This window comes from Solanum pennellii, chromosome 11, assembly GCF_001406875.1.
Source record: "Solanum pennellii chromosome 11, SPENNV200".
In the NCBI taxonomy this organism is placed as follows: domain Eukaryota; kingdom Viridiplantae; phylum Streptophyta; class Magnoliopsida; order Solanales; family Solanaceae; genus Solanum; species Solanum pennellii.
In genome coordinates this window covers 64,744,652-64,770,034 of record NC_028647.1, presented here as the reverse complement: position 1 = coordinate 64,770,034, position 25,383 = coordinate 64,744,652, and the positions used below count along the sequence as shown (strand labels likewise).

At 26.7% G+C, this 25,383-nt stretch overlaps 2 protein-coding genes and 1 pseudogene across 2 annotated transcripts; 1 reads left to right on the top strand and 2 right to left on the bottom strand.

Moving 5' to 3' along the window:
* Window positions 1–296: 296 nt before the first annotated feature.
* LOC107004355 (protein FAR-RED IMPAIRED RESPONSE 1-like) lies at window positions 297–2,355 on the bottom strand. Its single transcript, XM_027912757.1, has 4 exons — window positions 2,285–2,355; window positions 1,578–1,660; window positions 837–1,480; window positions 297–737 (listed from the first exon to the last, which is right to left on the bottom strand). The coding sequence occupies exons 1-4, from the start codon at window positions 2,344–2,346 to the stop codon at window positions 297–299; spliced, it is 1,230 nt and encodes a 409-aa protein (XP_027768558.1). The 5' UTR covers window positions 2,347–2,355.
* Window positions 2,356–14,254: 11,899 nt separating this feature from the next.
* Window positions 14,255–15,856, top strand: LOC107004172 (agmatine hydroxycinnamoyltransferase 1-like). Its single transcript, XM_015202411.2, has one exon. It carries the CDS (start codon window positions 14,356–14,358, stop codon window positions 15,685–15,687), a length of 1,332 nt encoding a protein of 443 aa, XP_015057897.1. The 5' UTR covers window positions 14,255–14,355; the 3' UTR covers window positions 15,688–15,856.
* Window positions 15,857–16,893: 1,037 nt separating this feature from the next.
* LOC107003497 lies at window positions 16,894–18,440 on the bottom strand (annotated as a pseudogene).
* Between the last annotated feature and the right edge of the window lie 6,943 nt (window positions 18,441–25,383).

Here is a 25,383-nt window from a genome sequence, read left to right as displayed (position 1 = left end):
CAAAATACAATATACACGGAACACATAACATCTTTTCAATAATATTCATGTATATGATACATCACATACACAAACAAACTCCTATATCATTACTGTTAAATTGAAAACTCACCACTGTTGAATCTATTTATTTATAAAACTTGGAGTTTAAATTTGGCACATAATTAAACTGCAAAGTCATATATTTGAACATCAAATTAAGTTGTGTAACCAATACACTTTATTTAGTCAAAATTATAAAGAAAAAAATAGATAGAAGTACCATGAACACTAATGTCCTATTTTAAAACATTCTTTCAATCCTCTTTCGGGAAGAAAGTACAAGTTCTCCTGTTATGTCCTTCTTGTCCACACTGCCCACAACAATTATTGTTCACTGTTATTTTCTCATCCGCATTTTTCTTTCTTCGCTTTCTTGGTCGTCCAGCCAACCTTCTGTACCTAGGTGGCCGGACAATTTCATCTAAAACATATTCTGGAACGTTCCAATCATCCTTATCTGGCATTGGAACCATTACAACCTCGTACGTTTTTTCTAATGCATACGGCTTGTAGTAATCAGAGCAATATGGGTGCAAATTGGTAACATTCTTGTGCTTCAAAACTGCAATTGCGTGTGCGCAAGGTATCTCATCATGTTGAAACCTTCCACATGTGCAAGTTTTCCTCTCAAGGCATACAATGTATCTTTTTCCGGCTTCATGAACTGTGAAAATATATTCTGATGATGGAACAACCTAAAAATTTAAGAAGTTAGTGATACATTACGTAATATACAATTTATATATCATTTTAAAAAAAACAATTAACATTGAAAATTAGTTTGTATCTGATACATAAAACAGAAAGTCAATGAAATTGATAAATACCTTCATCTTTGAACTTTTAGATGCGTTTACAATCAATATCTCCTCAAATCTTCGGCCCAATGTGTCCTTTGTATATGACGCTATTTCTCTATTTTTATAGTTCCAACTACCAAATAAAAGTCTAGCTTCCTCCAAGAAGTCTATTATAGTTAACTTACGTGCATCGACAAGGCATCCATTGATACACTCAGCGATGTTCGAAGTCATCATTCTACCTCTGTTTATGGTTGAATGAACTCTTGACCACTTCTCATAACCAGCTTCTTCAAGGTAATCCTTCACCCTATGATCAACCTTCACAACCTTAGCCATTAATTTATCAAAATCTTCCTTCCTGTATGCTTTTGCCATTGAGTAAAATATATCACTTAGTGTTTTTTTACTCCTTTTGAAGCTTGAACATACATTCTTCCAAAGATGCCATATGCATGCACAATGAGGTACGTTTGGGTATACAATGCTTACACTCTTTATGATACTTTCATTTCTATCCGATACAATACACATGTTTTCACGCTCACCAAATGCATTTTTGAAATTTTCGAAGAACCATGTCCACGAACAGTCATTTTCAGTGTCTACAACACCATATGCCAATGGCAATATGCATCCTAATTACAAAGAATATCACATTTAATTTCCCGATACACAATGTTTACACTAATATAATATAAGTTATACATTACATCAGAATTATAACACTCATACCTGCACCATCGAGTGTGCTTGCTGATACAAAAGTACCCTTGTAAGCCCCGCCAAGATGTGCAGCGTCCACTACAACTACAGGCCTGCAGTAGTCGAACCCTCTTATCAACGGTCTTAGGGCTATGAACAGATACATGAATTTATTATCTTCCGTCTTTTGCATCCTTATATATGAATTTGGATACACTTTATTTAGCATCCATATGTATCTCGGCATCTGTTTATATCCTTCTGATGGCTTACCCTTGAGCATTTCTAGTGCACGTTCTCTAGCACGCCATGCTTGTTGGTACGATATCTCAACCCCATACAATTCTCTAATATCTTCAATTACATCCCGAGGTGTATGGATTCTTTTATGATTTACCAATTTAGGGGCAGTCACACCACTAATAAATCCAATTGTTGCTTGTACTTTTGTTAGTATCCTATCCCGCATCGGACAAGTATGTTCACTATTGAAATATCTCACTTTGAATACATCAGATTTTTTCCTGCAAGATGATTTTAATGTCCATCCACATTGGTCGCTGAAGCAAACCAACACATAGCTGTCCAAAATTTTTAAGTGGTTTAATTCATATAAGAAAAGCAATGCTATAAATATAACAACAAGATATAGACTGTTTTGAATTATGTATCAGATACAATATAAATCAATATAAACAGAGAAAAACAAACAAATCATTGAGTAAGCATTGAAATACCTTTTCTTATCCGATCTTTTCACTCGAAAATTGAAGTTGTTCTTTATTTTATATTTAGCCATTACAGCAACGAGTGTATCTTTGTCCTTATACAACAACCCAGTCTTCACTTCAGTACTATTGGAATCAGTTATGTAATTCGTAGCATTTAATTCTGGAATATAATCAATGTCACAAATTCTAGACTCGACCAGAGCAAGAGCTTCAGTATCTCTTTCGGTACCTTCCACGCATACGACTTCACCTGATGAACAATCAAAATTACGTATATCCCCAACAATTTTATCAGTTGTATCAATACAAAGCGGATACATGCCAATTCCAGTTGCATTCTTTTTCACTTCGAAATAAAGTTTCACACCCATGTCGTTTTTTATTTTCAACGGACATGAGCTTCCCTCGACAATGTATCGTATTTCAATATCCTTTGTAACATTGTCGATCTCAAGCTCTGCTAAAATCAACGTTTTCAGATTCACAAACGAAATAGAATGCCCAACAACAATTCCATCAACTTTGTAACCTTCATAATTAATATCGTTTACCCAAATTCCAGAATGCCGCAGCAGAATTGAGATATTCATCTTCAAAACCTTTTTTTTTTTTGAATTCTTAGTATGCAGATCAACCTTTACAAGAATATTTTTGAATTATGAAGCTAATCTGATTTAAAATTTGAATTTACTAATCAGTTACACAATCTGATGACCATTAATTACGGGATTTCAGTTAAGAATAACAGGAATCACGTTAATTAATCCTAATTAATCGCAGCAGCCTCTAACTATGATGTATCAGTTTCTTATGTATCCCGTGCCAGAGGATGTATCCCTACTAATCCGTTACACAATCTAATGACCATTAAATACGTGATTTCAGTTAAGAATAATCAGAAATCACGTTAATTAATCCTAATTAATCGCAACAGCCTTTATCTTTGATGTATCAGTTCTAATGTATCCCGTGCAAGAGTGATGTATCCCGCTTCTTTGCTTTTTAAGGGATTTTTAGTAATTTCAATTCTTAAAGGGATAAATTGTCATTTTGTATTTATAATATGTGGTTCCTATAATTTATACATATTTGATTGTAGTAGTGTATACTAGCCATTTTTAGATTTTATTTTTGAAGTTTAATTATTATCATGAGAATTTTCAAATTTTATAATAGGATAATATACACTGAGAAGTGATTATTTTGGAATTGATAAGGATTAAAAAAAAAGAACAACTTTCACATATAGCAAATATAAAATTCGTATTTGTATGTTATAGCTATAGTTTGCTTAATTGCGCACTATATCACATTTTATGTTTGTTATGGGGGTTTTGATTTGTATAATTCGCTGGATACATCAAATTTTACACAAATTGTTCAATTTTGTATGAATTCATTTATATATTGTAATTTGTATAATAAGATTTGTATATGTATAATTATATAAGTGCATAATTGAACGAAAATATATGTATTTGTATTTGTCTTTGTATATACACTTTTCTCTTGCTTTACACAAACACAAACGTATTTTATACATGTTATATATTTGTATACCGAATGGCTAATTGTAGACCAAAAATGATTAATTGTATATCGAACCATATAGAAAAAAAAAGTAACTTTCACATATAGCAAACATAAAAATCATATTTGTATATTATAGTTATACTTTGCATAATCGTGCTCCATAGCAAACATAAATATGTATATTTTGATATACATATACAAAAAGACTGTATAATTCGTTATACATTACAAAGAAATCAATTTGTACAATTCGATATACATATACAGAAGAAAGCAGTTGTATGCAAAAGATCAATTGTATAATTTGTGTATGTACAATACGATAAAGAGAGAAAGACGAAAGAAAATTGGGCAGGAAAAATATTTGTATTGTATAACTATAAGCGTATATGACGAAGATATATGTATTTGCATGTGTATATACAACTTCTCTCGCTTTATACAAACAGAAACACAATTTATACGTTTGGTTTCTGTTTTATAAGCGAGAGAGGCGAGGGTGGCGAGCGAGATCTAGGAGAGTGGCGAGCGAGATCTGGGAGAGGGGAGAGAGGGGAAAGAAAATATATGTGTGTATATATATATATATATACACATACAATTTTCTCTCGCTTTATACAAAACAAACATATTTTATATATTTGTGTTTGTATAAAAGCGAGAGGGAGCGAGCGAGAAAGGGAGAGTGGCGAGCGCGAGTTTGAGAGAGAGAGACGACTGTCAAACAATTTGCTACAAGGCATAATTAAATCAAGTGTAATTATAACATTTAATTTGAATTATTAATTTGTCATTATTCACAATTTTCCTAAAAAAAAGACTATCGGTGAAGTTTGAAGAATAAAATAAAGATTTTGAAAGAGAAATAAATTTCGGCAATGTTATTTAAAATTGTATCCCATTTTTCCAAAACATATTTAATTTGTAGGCAATATTAAGGAATTTCATACAAAAGCTAGCGTGTTCATACTTTTCATAATTATTGTATAACAATGTTTTGGATGTATATCAGTTGAAGTATGATACTTGAATTGAATTGATGATGACTTACCAAAATTATATATATATATTTTAAAATAACTTACAGGTATCAAATATTTATACCAATCAAAATTATTTTGAGGAATTTTCATGGGTAGTCATTCATTACATTTCATAGCAATAGATTGTTAATTACGATTTGTAACTATATGTTATAAGGAGGAGAGTGTCAAGCAAGATTGAGAGATGGAAGAGAGAGGAGAGCGAGAGAGGACAGGAGTGAAAAATAGGTGAATTGTATACGTCTATTTGTTAGATAATTGTATGTTATACATATATATTTAGATATGTAGTGAGCGAGAATGGGAAACGGAGGAGAGATGTGAGTGAGATTGGGAGAGGGAAGAGAGACGCGAGCGAGAGAGGACAATAATTTGGATAATTCACATCTTTTTTGTATAATTCGCGGGTACACTTGTATAATTCGTGCGCATTTTGTATAATTGACTAATATAAAGTCTGAAATTATACAAATATAATAAACTCAAAATAAGGAATTGATACAAACATAAACATATGAATTTTGAATAGTTATACAAATTATATTAATCTGGAAACTACACGTTTATACAAACTTTAAAAAACTATACACAAAAAGATTGAATGTATAGATATGGTGACAAAACTGAAAAAAAATCAAGGAGATCATCATCATATTCAAATATGACCATCGTATACAAGTACAAATGAAACGAACAATTGTTAGTGAAAAATTGTACAAACGGGGTTAATTATACAAATTGAAACTCAGCCCACATAATTAATGATTAATGTTAGTCGTGAGTGGTAATTATAATCAATTATAGAGTGGTTAAGAGTTGTGCAGCGATAGTATGATTCTACTGCTGGGGTGAAACTTATCCACACCGGGTGTTTGCACCAATCCAATACATGCACGCCACGTGTTTAAATTTACAGTTCATTTTACTCAATTTAATTGATTAACATGTTGTTTTACTTCATTATATCACATAATAATAGATTTTGGTATAAACACTCGGTGCGGATAAGATTTTTCCTTAATACTATCTATTCAGAACCCGTTTGAATTAACTTTAAAAAATAGTTTTTAAATCAAAAATAAAAATTTAAATTTAAATTACTTTTAATTAATCAAAAAAATAATAAGTAAGGAAGATCTATTTTTGATTTTTAACTCATTTTAAATCATTTTAAACTTCTATAAAATTATTTTTAATCTTATCAAATATTTGATAATTTATTCTTTTTAATTTATTTTAAATTATTTTCATATTTACAGTAAAACTGACTTATCCAAACACCAACTCATTGTCATCTTTTTCAGAGAATTAATGGTGATGATACAAGTGATGAAGATATTATAAACTTTTGAGTCTAAGTATTGAAATAAAAATATCAACTCTCATTTGTTGATCATGATTCTGTCTATTAATATTCATGATCATTTATTACTCATTCAATAATAATTATTCATTATATTAAAAATAATATATAATAATACATGTTTAGTTTAACAAAATCAAGAGGTAAATTAATTCTTATGTCTATTTTATTCTTGCTACCTACTAAAAATATACTCCCTTCCTCTAGAATTGTTTGTCATGTTGCGCTTATCGAAAGTCAATTTGACTAATTTTCAAAGATAAATTAGATCACATTAATTTGATATTTTAAACAAAAAAAAATAGATATTCTAAAACTACATGAAAAGTATTATAAATTACAATTTTTTACATATTAATATGATGAAAAAATACATCTTAAAATGTTAGTCAAAATTTTTATAGTTTGACTCTAAAAATAGAAACCATCACAAATAATTCCGGATGGAAGGAGTACTATACTAAAAATAATTATCTAACAATAAATGCCCATTATTTATCGTCTAACACATTTTTCAACATTAAATTTAATAAAGTCAAAAATAAATTAGTTATATTAGTCATATTATTTTATGCTTCAATTCTCGATCAAATTTAAATTATTTTCGCTCTTAAAAAATAAAAATATGTCATATAAATTTTGAAAAAATATATTAATAAATATAACACATTTGAGAGTACGAGTAGGTAGTTGGGAGCAGCTTTTAAATTGTAATATAGTTGAAATTATTAATGCTTTCTTAAATGATAAAATTAGTGATTTTGATCAACTTGCCATACATTCGAATATGTGATTATTAATTAATCTCCTTTTTTAAAATGTGAATTAACCAATTATAAATAGAAAATAGTTTTACTAATTCATTTCTTAAAAGACTTTTTGAGAATTTTTAAAATAAATATAAACACTTTTTTAAAAAATTATATGAAATGTAATAAAAAAAATTTAAATTAATGTGTTATTGTCTGATTAATTTAGTAAGGTGATAAATTAATATTCCCTCCGAAATTGTTTGTCATGTTGCGCTTTTTGAAAGTTAATTTGACTAATTTTTAAAGGTAAATTAGATCACGTTAATTTGATATTTTAAACAAAAAAATTAGATATTCTAAAACTATATATAAAGTACTATAAGTTGCAACTTTTTGCATATTAATATGATGGATAAAATATATCTTAAAATGTTAGTCAAATTTTTTATAGTTCGACTCTAAAAATAAAAACCATGACAAATAATATCAAACGAAAAAAATATAAAATTACTTTTTTAGTAAGATCATCAATTAATTTGAAATTCGAAGATGTTTTACAATTTTTACATCAATTTGGTGTATTGTACTTTTTTTGGTTATTAGTAATCCAAATGCAGACAAAAATACCTACTCCAATTCTATGTCTAATTAAATGAAAATATTTAAAAATAAATTGGAGGGAATATTTATATAATAAAAAATTGTGAATACTTTATATTTATATCATAAATTTGTTTTCAAAAAAAATTCTTTTAAACTCTGTATCTAGTAAAAATCATTACACAAAAATTGAAATATGGAATGAATAATCAAACTATACAGTTTAGTAACTTCTATAATTTTGAAGACTTCTACTTCATTTTTATGATAAGTATTTTTTTTTTCCGTTTTCACCATGATATTTATTTATTTATTTATATTTAAAACTTATTAATAAAAAATTGTACTGGTCAGAATAATTCATCAATAAATGTCGATAGATTTTTAATGAGACGTTATTAAATGTTTGTTATAATTTTGGCATGTGATGTCTACATCAGAATTTATTATAGTTTACAGCTAGCTTTAAGTCAATCTAATTAATCTTTTAGAAAGGCACAATTTACAACAAATATCTTGAAATTAATTTGAGTGGATATCGATTTATAAAAAAAGATAAATATATTTTTGAATTATTATAAAAGTTACGTAGATATCTTATATAATATTTTTAGGGTGTTCGTGTCTTTGCCATGTAAATATTTAACAGATATAAAATTGTCATGTTATTCATCGATCCGATATTTATTAAATATAGTATCGATGGATAAAATTACATCACGTGTCCCTATCTAGTCTTTCGTTAGGGTGAAGGATATACATGCTCTAGTTTTTGAACGACAGGGAATCAACTTTCCAAAAATATAACAGAGGATATTTACATACTATTTACGTTAGTTCATATATTAAACCTTTTACAAGTGAAGTCTGAGAATAATGTGTATACATAATCTAAAATTAAACCTTTTTCTTTTTTCCCCCCGAAGAAACCTTAGATAAAAAAAACATAATAAATTAGTACGAAAAGCTAGGAAATACAAAAGTGAAAGTAGTCGTATAGTCCTTCGAGATTACTCAGTTAGTTTGGAGTGTGGTCATTCATACAGATGACCAGGATCGATCCCCTCTCAATGTCTTCTGAGTCGAATCTGCCTAGTACGATTTACATCAATTATGTGGTTTGCAGGTTATTATACAATAAAAAATTTACTCAGTACGCATAAAATACTCACCTAAAAAATAAATATTGTGACAAAAATTATAACGATCAGAGTTATCCTAATAAAATATAATAAAATTAGCAACAACATATAATATAGGATAATCAAAACCAAATAATGATCATTCATGAATCCACCTAATCTATTTGAAAATAAAAATATTTAAGAAAATTACTTAAAGGCCTTCACGTGATCTTTTAATCATGAAATATCTGTATTAAAGCTGTATAATTCGACTAAGTATTAAAATATATTGATTTTTTAAAATTTATTTATGCGTTCATATTTTAAATTTGTTATTTTTATATTTTGAATTCATTAACAAATTATCTTCGTATATCATTCAAATAAACTTATGTTTATAAATATAAATATGCAAATACTATTATTTTTTATTTTTGAAAATAGAAAGACTACTTTTAATAGACTACTAAATATAAAAAAACAATTGTTTGATAAATTTTTTTTATATATTAATACTCAGTGGAACTACAGCTTTAATACAGATACTTTATGATAAAAAATCACATGAAGGCTAATAATGAATAAAGTATACAATACACAAGAAAACATAATTATTTGGTGGTCTTTTTCTATTTATTATATTATCTTGATAAACAATTTGGTCCTAAACATTCCATGTTCTTGTAAACAAAGAAGATTTTTTTTTTTTTAAGAAAACAATAGTAGACAAAGTTATTTTACCCTTTAAAGCACTTTTCGATTTGACTTAATTATCGTAATTTTATAAGAAAATGCATAAGTATCCTTCTAGATTATAATTAAAATTTAAGAGATATGTCTTCACTAAATTAAGGCCGTATTATCTTTCTGAATTTTTTTTAAAAATTATTTATGTACCTTTTTGGCTTACGTGACATCCAAACAACTCTCACGCGCCTCAATTGCATGGAGTCACAGAATATGTCACGTAAGACAAAAAGTGTATAAAATTACTAAAAAAATAAGTTCAGAAAAATAATAAGACATTAGTTTAGTTAAAGTATGTCTCTAAAATTTTAATTACAGTCTAGAAAGTACTCGTGCATTTTCCCTAATATTTTTATACTAGAGTTACCATAAAAAAAATTACATTATAGATTTAATTTTGAATTTTTTTAATCTAAATTATGATCTAATAAATAACTAAACATATCTCAACTAATTTTTAATAATATGGGTATATTCTCTCTTTATTTAAAATTGTGCCACGTGAAAAGAAAATTATAATAATAAAATTTAAATAAATTAATATTGGGTTAAAAGTTAAAGATTAAAGTTAAAACTATATATCAACATATAATTGATTTATTTCAACCGTGATATCCACAATCTTTTTTGATGTGACCTAGTGTCGGTCGTTGACATTAATATCTCCGACTTAAAAGGGAGAATTTAGAGGTTTAAAGAAGTCAATTAAAAGTATATTTCAAATATTAATACGTTAATAAATAAAATCATAATATATATCAGATGGACAAAAATTAAATAATAATCGCACCTAAAAATATTTGGTCTAATCCACATCTAGGTGCTATTTACTAATTTTTGGGCGATTAGTGAGATAGAAAACTCAAACTCTTAATAATTCATATAAGAAATGCAGAAAGTAAAATAATTTAGATATATTTTTAACTTTTTAATTAATCTTAATTTATTGTTATGATAAATTATACCCGTTAATTAGCCATTAGTGTCTAAAATTGATTAATCCTTAGCTCTTCAATTAATCTTCTAAAATTGATTTTTAAACGTTTTTTCATATTTTTAAAACGTCGAACTCAATTTAGTAGTAGCATATCTTCTTTTAAACTTGTTAAAAGTTTTCACCGTTTTAATTGAAAGTAGTTTAATTCTAAAATTTATTGAGAGGAAATTTATTTTAAGTATTATTATTTTAAAATATTAAATTGCTTTCCAAATTAAATAATCTATCGGTCTTAATTTATATGATGTAATTTGTCAGATATAGAGTTTAAGAATATAATAAATTGTTACCGTTTAAAAAATATTCTTTTAATTAATCAAAAGTTAAATAGAAAAATAGATTCATATTGATTTCTTTTTTCAATAAATAAAATTTAATACTTATAAATATAAAATCAACATTTTAAAGATTGGCCATCTAGCCACGTTTGGAACATGTTAACAAAATGATTGGTCAAGGATTCATATTTTATCCCCAAAAAAAGAGAAACTTTCACATATGTATAATAATCACATTTGTTATCGTATTCTTATGTAAACATAAAATTAACATTTCAAAGATCGGCCATCTAGCCACGTTTGGAACACGTTACGAAATGATTGGTCAAGGATCCATATTTTATCTGGAAAAAAAAAGAGAAACTTTCACATATGTATAATAGTCATATTTGTTATCATACACTTACATAAATATAAAATTAACAATTCAAAAATCGACCATCTAGCCACGTCTGGAACATGTTACGAAATGATTGGTCAAGATCCATATTTTATCTGATAAAAAAGAGCAAATTTCACATATAGGAAACATAAAAATCATATTTGTATGTTGAAGGTATCGTTTGTAAAATTGTGCTTCATAGCAAACTTTATGTTTGCTATGACTATTTCGTTATGATATATACAAAAGAAGCTACGCTATTTCACTATGCATATATTCAAAAGAAATAATTGTATAATCTGTTTCACTATACATATACAAAAGAAATCAATCATATAATTTATGTATGTATAAAGTGAGAAAGAAAGAATGACAAAAGAAAATTGGACAGAGAAAGATTATATTTGTATAATCATAAGTGTATAGGACGAAAACATATGCAATCTTCTTTCGCTTTATTCAAACACAAACGTAATGTGTACATTTGTGAGATTTGGAAGAAGGGAGCGAAAATATATGTATATATACAATTTTCTTTCGCTTTATACAAACACAAACACATTTTATACATTTGTGTTTGTATAAAAGCGAGAGAGACAAGCGAGAGTGGTGAACGAGATTCCATCAGTAAGAGAGGCAGAAATAACAACAGTTTGCTATGAGATACAATTAAATCAAACTGTATTTATAACATTTAATTTAAATTAATGGTTTACTATTATATTTTATTTTTCCTTTTGAAAAAATGTTACAAATGCTAAAAAAAAAATAAAAATAAATAAATAAAAGATAATGATGTCCTAAGAATAACTACCACTTACACGGATATAGGGAGATAGAAGAGTCCTATAAAAATATCAATATTTTATATGTTCCTCGAATATGAAAAATGCTAGCACGTAATCTAACAAAAACTCTTTTTACATAAAAACTTTATATAAGAAAAAATATATCATTATAATTTGTGTCTTAATTTTTCTAATTTATATTTAGAAAGTATTAAATGATCAAAAAAATTTGATAAGAAAATTAAAAAATCCATATTTAATTTTTTATTTTAAAATAAATTGATTCTTTTTTTTATTTTTAATAAAAATATATTAAAATTAAAAGAATAAAAATATCTAAAAAATAAAATAACATTTAAAAGATATCATTCTGATTAAATTTTCTGACCAATTTTTTTTTTTAAATATAGAAGTTATTAATATTGACTTTTCCCCTCATTCATTTTTATTGTATGAGCAAATATTATCCATAAATATTTATGACCATTTTTGGTCCACATAATTGTGGCCCTAAAGCATTGTTCATCGACCCCCCACTCCCACCATGTTCAGAACGTGTTTTATAAAAGGCATAAAACATAAATATATCTTTTAACTTGATTTTAAATTATAGTTACATCTTTCAATTTTGGTGTGCATAAGTAGACACTTAAATTTATATAAAATTGAACAAATAGACACACATGTTCTATATGTCATCCTACATATCATTTTTTTGTCCTACGTGGTGTCTTACGTTTATTTTGCCATGTAGGACTCATGTATTTATTTATTTAAAAGTTTAATAGTTAAAGTGTCTGTTTGTTTATTATGAAAGTTGAAGGTCACAGTTAAATTTAAAGTCAAGTTTAGAATCTAATATATGTATTATGCCTTTAGAAAAATGCTATAAAAGAAGATAAGATGTTTTGAAAAATAGCTATCATTTGTCAGTAGGGATAGATATGGTATGATATATATTGAATTATTATATTATATCGAAATTTTTAATAATTATGAAATTTGACAAGGTATATGGTATAGATTTTAAATATTTTTCACGCTTGGTATGATATTTGGTAGTTGGAAACAATGTATTAAAATATTGCATACTATATCGAAGCATATAGTTACATAATATAAACTAAAAGTTTTTAAAGATTTTGACTACTCTATTTTAATTGAAATTACTATATTCAAATGAAACTGATTAACACAATAGTTTGTATTTCTTTGGAATTAATATATATATTTCAACATGTGTAATATATTAGTAATCAATATGATACAGTTGAGACCCCTTTTTGAATTGTTGAAGTCATAACACTTTACTATACAAGTATATATTAGTCGAAAGTAAATAAATTATAATTATCGATTTACCATATCGCAAAACACTAAATCAAAAATATATGTAGATCGATAAATTCTTTTAAAGATATCAATATTTTATATATTTCTTGAACATAAAATATACTAGCTCATAATCTTACAAAATTCTCAATTTCACTTCTACATAGAGTTTCTTAAGGTTCGACCTACCCAAATTGGATTGTAAAATACATGGACATCTTGTGAGCATTTGCATTAGATAATATAATAAAATTGTTTACTAAAAAAAAATTATCATGAACTATTTAATTTGTATTTTAAAGGTAGTTTAAAGCCAAATAAAACAATTAAACCAATATTAAAGTTCATTAAAAAAAATACAAGAAATAATCTTCTTTCTCATTCTCCTATAGTCATTTTTTTAATCACTCCAAGTGAACCATAAAGTTTATTCCAATATTCTCTTTATATAACAAAAAAAAAAGGTTAATAGTCACCTTGTTATAATTTATATGTCTTAATTTATTTAGTTTGACATATATTTTATGTTTAATACATAATATGTTAAACAATATAATATACAAGAAATATCTTCTTATTTTCTAAAATTTTGTGATCAATATTTAATTAAGGAATAAAGCACAAATATCCCTCTAGAATATGATTGAAATTTCAGAGACATATCTTAACTAAACTAAGGTCTTATTATTTCGAGAACTCATTTATTTTTTAATTTTATACATCTTTTGACTTACGTGACATACTATGTGATTCCATATAGTTGAGACACGTGGGAGGTGTTTCAATGTCACGTAAACCAACAATGTGTACAAAATTAAGATAAATGGGTTCCGATGACAGGAACTAATAGAATCTTAATTTTGTTAAAAGGGTGTCTTTGAAATTTCGATAGTAATATATGGATACTTTTGGCAAGACATATAACATGATCAAATATAAAGATATGGAATATTTGGAAGAATATCTTTAATACTACTAACAAATAAGACAAAAGTGTTAGTACTCACATTTTATTTATAATAATAACACTTCCATCAAAACCATAAACAAAGACATATATAATGCCTAGTATTCATATTCACATAACACAAAGAATACCTCTATAGAGAAGAAAGCACCTAAAAAAAATTTAGTAGCCATGAATGTGAAAATTGATAGTTCAAAAATCATCAAGCCATTATATGAAGTTACTCCTCCTTCAACTACAACTCATATTCCTTTCAATATCTTTGACAATGTAACATTTGATGCTCTAATGGCTCTAATATATGCCTATAGACCACCCACCCCTCCCACATCCACTATTGAAATAGGACTTCGAAAGACGTTATCGATTTATCGAGAGTGGGCAGGAAGAATAGGTGAAGATGAACATGGTAATCGAGGAGTTTTTCTCAATGATGAGGGTGTTCGATTCATCGAGGCGTCTGTGGACACCTCATTGGATGAAGTATTGCCCTTAAAGCCTTCGCCCTCTATACTCTCCTTGCACCCTAGTTTAAAGGATGTAGTGGAGTTAATCCAAGTCCAAGTCACACGTTTCACGTGTGGCTCTGTGGTGGTCGGTTTCACCGGCCACCACATGATAGCTGACGGCCATGCTGCAAGCAACTTTTTTGTCGCATGGGGTCAAGCATGCCGAGGGATGGAAATTACACCCTTACCGGTGAACGACCGTACTATTTTCCGCCCTCGGGATCCACCCCTCGTCGAGTACAACCATGTTGGGGCCGAATTCGTGTCCAAATCAGTAAACAAGGAGTTAGTCAAAGTCAACAACGATGAATATAAAGAGAAGAATATCATAGTCCACAAAGTCCATTTCACCTTGGAGTACCTAGGGAAACTCAAGGCGCATGCTTCTTTTATGAACAAAAATGCCAAAACTTATAGCACGTTCGAAAGTCTAATAGCCCATTTGTGGAGGGTTATTACAAAATCGCGTGACTTAAACGCGTTTCAGGACACCCAAATTCGAATATCGGTCGATGGAAGGAGAAGAATTATACCTAGGGTTCCGGATGAATTTTTTGGTAACATAGTGTTATGGGCATTTCCAACATCAAAAGTGAAGGACTTGCTAGATGAGCCACTTCACTATGCAACAAAGATTATACATGAGGCAATTAGTAAAGTTGATGACAAATATTTCAAGTCATTTATTGATTTTGCAAATGATGAGAAAGTGATGACTAGACAAGATTTAATACCAAGTGCAAACATGAACAATGAATCACTTTGTCCAAACTTGGAAGTTGATAGTTGGTTGAGGTTTCCATTTTATGACTTGGATTTTGGTACTGGTTGCCCATTTGTGTTTATGCCTTCTTATTATCCAATAGAAGGGATGATGTTTCTTGTGCCATCATTTATTGGAGATGGAAGCATTGATGCTTTTATTCCTTTATATGAACACAATCTAACAAATTTCAACAAAATTTGTTACTCTCTAGATTTGAAAGCAAAGTGAGTAAACCTACTTATGGGGTAGGTGGGGGTGAGGGTGAGGGTGGGGTTGTTTTTAGTATATTTTGTTGTTTTTAGTATATTTTGTTGTTTAATAACCAAAAGTAATTAAAACTTTTGGTTATTATTTTTTCCTAGTAATTTTATGTAATGTCATGTTGATGATCTATGTGTTTTGGAGAAGAAGTTTAAATTGGCATTTTTTTGTGATTTTATTTATAGTATTACTTGTCTAATTTTTATTTTATTTGTTTATTTTGACAAATTAAGAAAGGATAATTTTTTTTATCTATTATATCCTCAATTAATTACTTTTAAAAAGGTAGAACTTCTGAAAATCTTAAATTTTTTATTCATCCACTTCATAATTAATATGGATAAAAAAGATAAACACATTATGTTAATCATTATTTTTTATTATTGTGTTAATTCAAAAGTGAACAAGTAATTAGGAATATAAAGAGTATATATTAGTGATTGATGAATATTGCTCGGTTGTTTTTCTATTTCTAAAATTATGAATTTATGAACTGATTTTGTAATTTCTATTAATTTCATAAGTAGTTCATTTTAGTCTTCTGCTTTTATCATACAAAGAATCACATATAGGTTCTCTATTTTATGTCAAATTATTTAAAATAATTAGTCTCACTTAGACTAATTTACTGATGTGTGTAGATACATTGAATCTTTTTGGAACTATTTTCTTCTTCTTTAATTCTAGCAAATTCTTGTGGAAATTTAATTTCTTTGTAGTGATTGACATATTTATTGGGAAAAAAAATTGATTACATCAAATGAGACAATTTTAACCAATAAAAAATTGCATAATTCTTTTTAAAAAATCATTTCTCTTTCCATAGTCTTTCAAAGAAAAATTTGCATGGGGCAATTAATGACTTCAAATTACAATTATTTCACCATATGAAACCAAAAATGGAAGTCATGTCAAATAAGGAAATAGCCTACCACCTTTGTCCATTTAGGTGAGACAAGATAAAATATTTTTTTATCTTTCATAAAAAGTTTCTAAGTATATTTTTAGTGAAAGTTTTTAATAAGTTTACAAGATTGATAATATATTGAACTTAAATAAAAATTAATCGATATCAATAAACATATATCAGACATAGAACATAAAAATCAAAACAAATACAAACTAACAAAAAAAAAATCAAATTAACTTGGGAAATGAAAAAACAACCAATCAATATTCCTCAATCACTAATATATATAAATAAAATTACAAAAAATACCAATTCGAACTTTTTTTCCAAACACGTATCTCATCAACATGACAATCAATAAAATCATTAGGCGCTAAAAACAACAAAATACACCAAAAACACCCCCACCTACCCCATTCACTTTGCTTTCAAATCTAGAGAGTAACAAATTTTCTTGAAATTTGTTAAATTGTGTTCATATAAAGGAATAAAAGCATCAATGCTTCCATCTCCAATAAATGATGGCACAAGAAACATCATCCCTTCTATTGGATAATAAGAAGGCATAAACAAAAATGGGCAACCAGTACCAAAATCCAAGTCATAAAATGGAAACCTCAACCAACTATCAACTTCCAAATTTGGACTAAGTGAATCATTCTTCATGTTTGCACTTGGTATTAAATCTTGTCTAGTCATCACTTTCTCATCATTTACAAAATCAATAAATGACTTGAAATATTTGTCAATCAACTTTAGTAATTGCCTCATGTATAATCTTTGTTGCATAGTGAAGTGGCTCATCTAGTAAGTCCTTCACTTTTGATGTTGGAAATGCCCATAACACTATGTTACCAAAAAATTCATCCGGAACCCTAGGTATAAGTCTTCTCCTTCCATCGACCGATATTCGAATTTGGGTGTTCTGTAACGCGTTTAAGTTACGCGATTTTGTAATAACCCTCCACAAATGGGCTATAAGACTTTCGAACGTGCTATAAGTTTTGGCCTTTCCATTCATAAAAGAGGCATGTGCCTTGAGTTTCCCTAGGAACTCCAAAGTGAAATGGACTTTGTGGACTATGATATTTTTCTCTTTATTTTGATCGTTGTTGACTTTGACTAACTCTTTGTTTACTAATTTGGACACGAATTCGGCCCCAACATGGTTGTACTCGACTAGGGGTGGATTTCGAGGGCGGAAAATAGCACGATCGTTCATCGGGAGGGGTGTAATTTCCATCCCTCGACATGCTTGCCCCCACGCGACAAAAAAGTTGTTGCAGCGTGGCCGTCAGCTATCATGTGGTGGCCGGTGAAACCGACCACCACAGAGCCACACGTGAAACGTGTGACTTGGACTTGGATTAACTCCACTACATCTTTTAAACTAGGATGTAAGGAGAGCATAGAGGGAGAAGGCTTTAAGGGCAATACTTCGTCCAACGAGGCGTCTACAGACGCCTCGATGAATCGAACACCCTCATCATTGAGAAAAACTCCTCGATTACCATGTTTATCTTCACCTATTCGCCCCGCCCACTCTCGATAAATCGATAACGTCTTTCGAAGTCCCGTTTCGATAGTGGATGTGGGAGGGGTGGGTGGTCTATAAGCATAAATCAAAGCCATTAGAGTATCAAATGTTACATTGTCAAAGACATTGAAAGGAATATGAATTGTAGTTGAAGGTGGAATTCCTTCATACAATGGCTTGATGATTTTTGAACTCTCAATTTTCACATTCATGGCTACTATTTCTTTTTTTTGTATGTGCTTTTTTCTCTAGAGAAATTGTTTTTTTTTATTGTGATGTAAATTCTAGGCACTAGTTGGCTTGTTTATATAAGAAAAGAAATGTACCTTTATTAGGGGCCTCCATTATTTTTTTAGATTCATTTTTTTATATTCTCGAAAAGATTTGCATTTAAAATTAGCAACAATAGGAAGTTTGGCGAGTTTGCACTTGCACTTATATTTCCTCCGTCCTATATTAATTGTTCATATTATTAAAAAATACTATCTGTATTTATTTTTATGTCGTGTTGCGATTTTAAAAGTTAATATATATTAAGCTAGATTACTTTAATTTGATATTTTAAACAAAGAATTTAGATATTATTAAATTATACGAAAAGCATAATAAATTACAAAATTTTTTTGTATATAAATAGAATGAAAAAATATATCGTAAAATATTAGTTAAAATTTTTATAGTTTGACTCTAAAAAAGAAACCATGACAACTAAATGTAGACGAAGGGGTATTCTCTTAAATTATTTTCTCTTATTACTTTTTAGTTGTTTACTATTTTTTATTTTTCTTTAGTGTACTTTTAATATATTTATAAAAAAGACAATAATTTATTTTTATATTTTACTTACTTTAGCATTAATTATTCTATTTTACAAATTATTTTTCAACCTAAAACTAAATTAATCAACAGAAAGAAATAATGTGATAAAATAGTTATGTTAATCATTATTTTCTTAATAAATATGTCAAATTTCATTATGATAAATAAAAATGAACCAAACGAGTTCATTGATAAATTTCTTTTTTAATTTATTCTTTTTTAAAAAGTACGAAAACAAAAATAAACAACTAATATCGAACGATGATGGTGACCGTATATAGGATTCTAGAAACCTCATGGTTGAATGTTCAAAATTTATGTACCTATGCGGCGAAAGAATAATCTTCATTATGTCATAATTTATTCGTCGTTGCTTTAATTTATTATTATTTTCAAATAACTATTTTTTTTTTAAATTTTTAGCATTTCAAAATTTATTAAAATTATAGCTACTAAATCTTTAGAACTTTAAAATTAACTAAAAAAAGACTTGCTTTCTAATCTTTCCCCTTTTGAACCATACTAAAAGTATTTATATTATGATAAAAAAAAATTAAATAAAAAAAAGGTTTATATTTTTTAACTTATCTTTTCAACATTCGTCTTTCTTATATGAAATTTTTATTATTCAGATAAATATAAACATTTTATTATATATAATTTTATTAATTAGCGTGATAGTAATTACTACCTACCACACGTTTATGAGGGAGTGGGGTCATTTATTTCCTAGAAAAAGAATTCATTTAAAATTGGCAAAAGGTAAATTTTGACTAGTGGGTTTTGATAATTAAAATTTACTATTATTATTATTTTGTACTAAAATTCCAAAAAAATTCCATGTTTACATAATTCACGTGGTTGAATTTTAAAATTACTTGTTGTGAAAGGATTGAAAAGTGATAGTATAATATACTTATATAATCTTAATAAGAAAAATCACCAGTAAAACAAATGGGACCAAGTAAAGCTTCAACCACTTTAATTATGATGTGATTGGGAATATTATATATTATTGTCTCTCTATTTATTATTAATTGTTATACTTTTTATTTTTAAAATTAAATTATAAATATTTTATTAATATTTTATAGGATAACTTTCACATATAGCAAATAAAAAATTCATATTTGTATGCTATAGCAAAGTTTGCATAATTGCGTTCCATAGCAAATATAAAACTGTATAATTCGCTATACATATACAATTGTATAATTCGCTGGCCTAAATTGTATAATTCGCTGGCCTATTTCGCTGCAATTGTATAATTCGCTATCCTATCTCACTGCAATTGTATAATGCACAATTGTATGTATATTACATAATTATAAGTGTATAGCAAGAAGATATATGTTTTTCTCTCGCTTTATACAAAAACAGAAACACAATATATACACTTCTGTTCTATAAAGCTAGAGAAAATTGTATTTCACTGCAATTGTATAATTCGTTGGTCTTTTTCTCTGCAATATTTGTATAAAATTTACATTTGTCTACAATTGAATTGAAGTAAAATGTTTGTAAATTGTATAATTAAGTGTATAACACGAAGATAAATGTTTTTGCATGTGCATATACAATTTTCTCTCGCTTTATACAAAACAAAAACAGAATTATACACTTCTGTGTATAAAACGAGAGAGGCGAGCAGAGAGTGGCGAGCGAGAATGGGAGAGTGGCGAGAGAGACTTTTGGGAGAGAGACGCCTGGCAAATTTTGGCTAACGTTTGCTATGGAGCACAATTAAATCAAATCCTAGCTACTCCATTTATTTTAGGTTATTAGTTTGCTATTATATACAATTTTCCCTATTTTATATTGTATTTTTTTATTATATTAATATATAAAATTTATAATGTATAGTATTTTCTGTATAAATTTTGAATATTTAATTTTTTTATTTAAAATATTAAATTAATATAATTTAATTTAATTTTAAAAATTAATCAAATTATCTTTCGGAAAATTTAACCGTTCAAATAAAAATAGACGGAGAGAGTGTCAGTCAATTTTTTGTCCTTTAATAATAGTAATTAATAGAGCAGACTCAATTTTCCACATGCTTTTGTCCTTTAATAATAATTAATAGAACAGACTCAATTTTCCACATCTACTCAAATGACTTTAGAAAATATGGAGTCCGTTGGATTAATCTAAAAAATAAATAAAAATTACTTTAAGTAAAAAAATAAGAAATTAAATCTAAATGATTTTTAAGTTAAAAAATTAGAATAAATAAAGATTTATTTTTAATTTTAAATATATTTTAAGTTATTTAAAACTTATTTATATATAAATAACAGAAGCAAGATATTAAAATGAATGATGATTGATATTATTCATCGATAATGATTTTTTATTAAATTATTTATCCCATGCACGATTTTGATTTTTATGTTTCGAATATCTTCACATAAATTGAAATTTTTAAAAAATACATATTATATAATAATAAAAGTTTGGACAAAAAATTTAGACTATTATTAGTACGTAAGTTTTACCTACGCCTTTGACTAATTATTTTCATTAACTTTTTTACCTTCAAAGCATATACCAATTAAAAAAAGATTAGCGTAAAAAAGGAAAATTTTACCAATCAAATGATAGACCAATTATTTTTACTGATAAAAAATGCGAATCTTCCGAATATATGGTCAATAATTATTTGATATTCAATATTTTTGTTACAATTTCGATTAATTTGAGTTGGTATTAATATAAAATCTATATTTTAAATCTCTTAAATTTTAACTTAAAATTTTAATTAAGAATAAAGAAATTATATTTATCTTATCAAAACTAAGTGAAAACATGATATAAAGTATTAAATTTTCATTTTTTTTTCAAAAAGACAAAGAAATTCACTCTGAGAATCATAAAATTTTAAAAAACTCTAGAAGAACAATTTTAACACCCATATAAAAGTAATACAAAAAAACAAAAATAAATTTACGTATCTTATATTTTAATTTTTCTGAAAAACCTTTTATATTTAATATATGCCTTTTCTTAATTTAATAGCACACATGACAAATGTCAAACACTATAACGTTATGTTCAAATAGTATTTTGATAAATTAAATACATAATTTATAATACTCTTTACATTTATTTTTATATAATTAATTTATCTACGTAACAGACATTTAGTCGCACGATACTTATAAGGTGGCTTTATATAAAAAAAATATAATAGCTAGATTTGCTTATTGATGGGAACATTATGATAAAGAAGTGTCCACATATTTGTTAACTTTTTATCATATCGAAAAATGTAAATTTATTTCACTAAAAAAAAAGAGAAAAATTAGCGTCGAACAAAATTTCACTAGTTAATTTTATTTAGTTATGAATTAATAATGAATTACGTGAAAATTCAATTAGCTCGGAGCTAGAGAGTATCAATTCTATATATGTGTATGAAATTAATATCGAATTCGAATCATTATTATTTAATTTTATCCAGTTCGTACCTTCTACTCTACCTACGTCCCTAAATAACTATTTTTATTATTTTTCTTCAAAGCATATGCTACTTGAGAAAAAGATAAAAGAGTAGGAAACAAATTTTAATGTGATTGATGACACAAATCGACAAGTGAAGAACACTTTGTCATTTTCACACATTAGAAAGTGAAAATATACATTTTACGTTATCGTCGATATTTATCTTGTAACTTTAATTTATTTAAATTCATATCACCTGTAAAGTTTTTAAAGAAAAATTCTCAATATTTTTCTTAAAAGAATTATTCTAATAGTGTATATGATATCTCTGATTAATGTAAAGAATTTCATTCAACTACCATAGTCCTTGTTGAGTAGATATAATTTGATTGTCTTATCAATTAATTGACTCCCCAACAACCATGAATTATTTTATTCAATTCAAGATTTTAATCTATAGTTTGTATTATAAATGTAGTATAATTAAATTAATATTAATAAAATAAAATATATTTCTATCGATATAATGTAAGAGTGACAAAGTATTTATGTTTTATTCAATATGATAATGTTGTTCATAAGTAAATCACCACTTAAATTTGAAAAACTTTGATTTTTTTTAATTCACTTTAAAAGAATTAAAATTTAAATTTAAAAAATACGAAAAAATATTTTGAGATAGAGAAAATATAAATAAAAATCATACACAAAAATTATTAAATATGTGGATGTAAATTCTTAGCAATAATGACTAAGAGCCTGTTTGGTTCAGCTTAAAAGCTGGTCAAACTGACTTAAAAGCTGGTTTTTGACTTATTTAGCTGTTTGACAATACTCAAAATAACTTATTTTAAGTTAAAAAAACTTATTTTAAGCCAAAAGTTAAAAGCTGGGGTAGGGGTGCTTTTTTTTTAGCTTATAAGCTGTTTTAAGTTGACCACGTTTTTATCTTTTTGCCCTTAATATTTTTATACAATCTCCAAATTACCCACATAACCCTAACATCTCTTTCTTTCATTTTTCCCTTTTCACGTTCGGTATAGCAACTTGAGCACTTTTATCCAAACGCATAACTGCTTATTTTAAAAATAAGTTTCAGCACTTTCAGAAGTACTTTTTTAAAGCTGCTTTTATTAAGCCCATCCAAACGGGCCCTAAGAATTCCAACCAAAATTTTTTAACACGATTTGGAAAAAAATCATAAAGAACACAATTAATTGACACGTCTATAATTATTGTAATAATTAATTGTAGAGTATCAATTAGGCATATGCACTAATCACATGTGATAATAATTAATACAACAATGATGAATGTGCACTAATAATGTGTAATCATAATTAGGCTTAATGCATGAGCAATCCTTAAGCTTTTTCTCTAAGTTGTTTTAATGGAACATTTAAACTTAATTAACCTACGATAAAATATTTTAATTATTTTTTTGTGTGTTAAGGTGTATATTTACATATAATTAGCTTAACCTAATTGCATATGTCATTTCCTTTAATTATGCACATTAAGTCTTAATTAGATTAACTCGAGGATTTACGATTAATTGAAACCAATACATAAATGAATTAGGTATATTTGTAATAGTCACGTGAGAACATACATAAAAACAATCTAACTTAAATACTTATTATCATTCTAAATCATTATAAGTTATATCACTTGTTAGTAAATGAATTGGAAATGATCGATACTCAATAATAAGAGTAAAATATATAAAATGATACTATTTTTTATTTTTAAATTGAACAAGATAATATAATAATAAATATTTTTTAATATCCGAAAATTTGACTAAACAAACTATTTTGATTGCTACATGTATGCATGTTTTCAACTTAATTATTCCTTAAAAAAATGTTAGCTTTTTAGAAATATTTTAATTGTTCATCAACATATAAACAAATAAAAAAATGATGATATAATACTTAATATTTTTATTTTAAGAGATATTTTTATTCAATATTCAATACTAAATATAATGTATACTCTACTAAATCTAAATTTATGCTGAAAAAATTCATATTAATCGTAAAGTATTTTTTAATATTTAAATTCTAAACCTAAAACCCTAGCGAAAAAATCAAATTTAAACGTTAATCACATGTATTTAACTTTGTTATCTTCACCATTAGTAAATAGTGAGAATTAAAAAATAAAAAGTTGTGTAAATGCTCTTAAAATAATTACTATAAAGTAAAGGCACAATCATTTCATTAAACTTTTTTATTTTTTAAGCATTCCTCTTATCTCAAAATAATTAAAATTAAAGATGAAATTTATTAATTATTTTCAACTACTCCCTTTGTACTCTCACCAATCCATTTAATTACTTGTTGTCTTTACTCTAAATCAAAGAGATAGTCAAATCTCTATCTCCTCTAAATCGAGACATAGTTTATTTAATATTTTTCTCACGAGGCGTCTAAAATAAAATATGACAAGTAAAATAATTTAAAAAGAGTATTAAAAGAACAATTACTTCTTTTTATAGAGCTCATTTCTAAAAAAATATCTAATAAATAAGAATAACATAGTAAATTAAATACTTTATATATTTATATATTTTTCTTAATAGACATAAAACAAAAATATTATTTTAAGACGAAATAAATACTCTCGAGTCTTGACGTATAAAACAATACTTTTTTAATTAATTAAGTTATTAACACGAAAGCAAATCAAATCAAAAACGTCAATCACATGTATTTAATTAGTGTGAATTGTATAATATTTATAAAAATAACATATTAATATTCTATGGGATATAATACTATTATTTATCGTTTATGAAAGTCGATAATATTAATTTTCTTCTATTCCATTTTGTAAAGCAAATTTTGAAAATTTTGAAATATAATAATCAAATGACTTATGATAGGTACAAATAACATTTATCATCTTCTAAAATATAATTATAATTATGAAAATTTAAATTTTA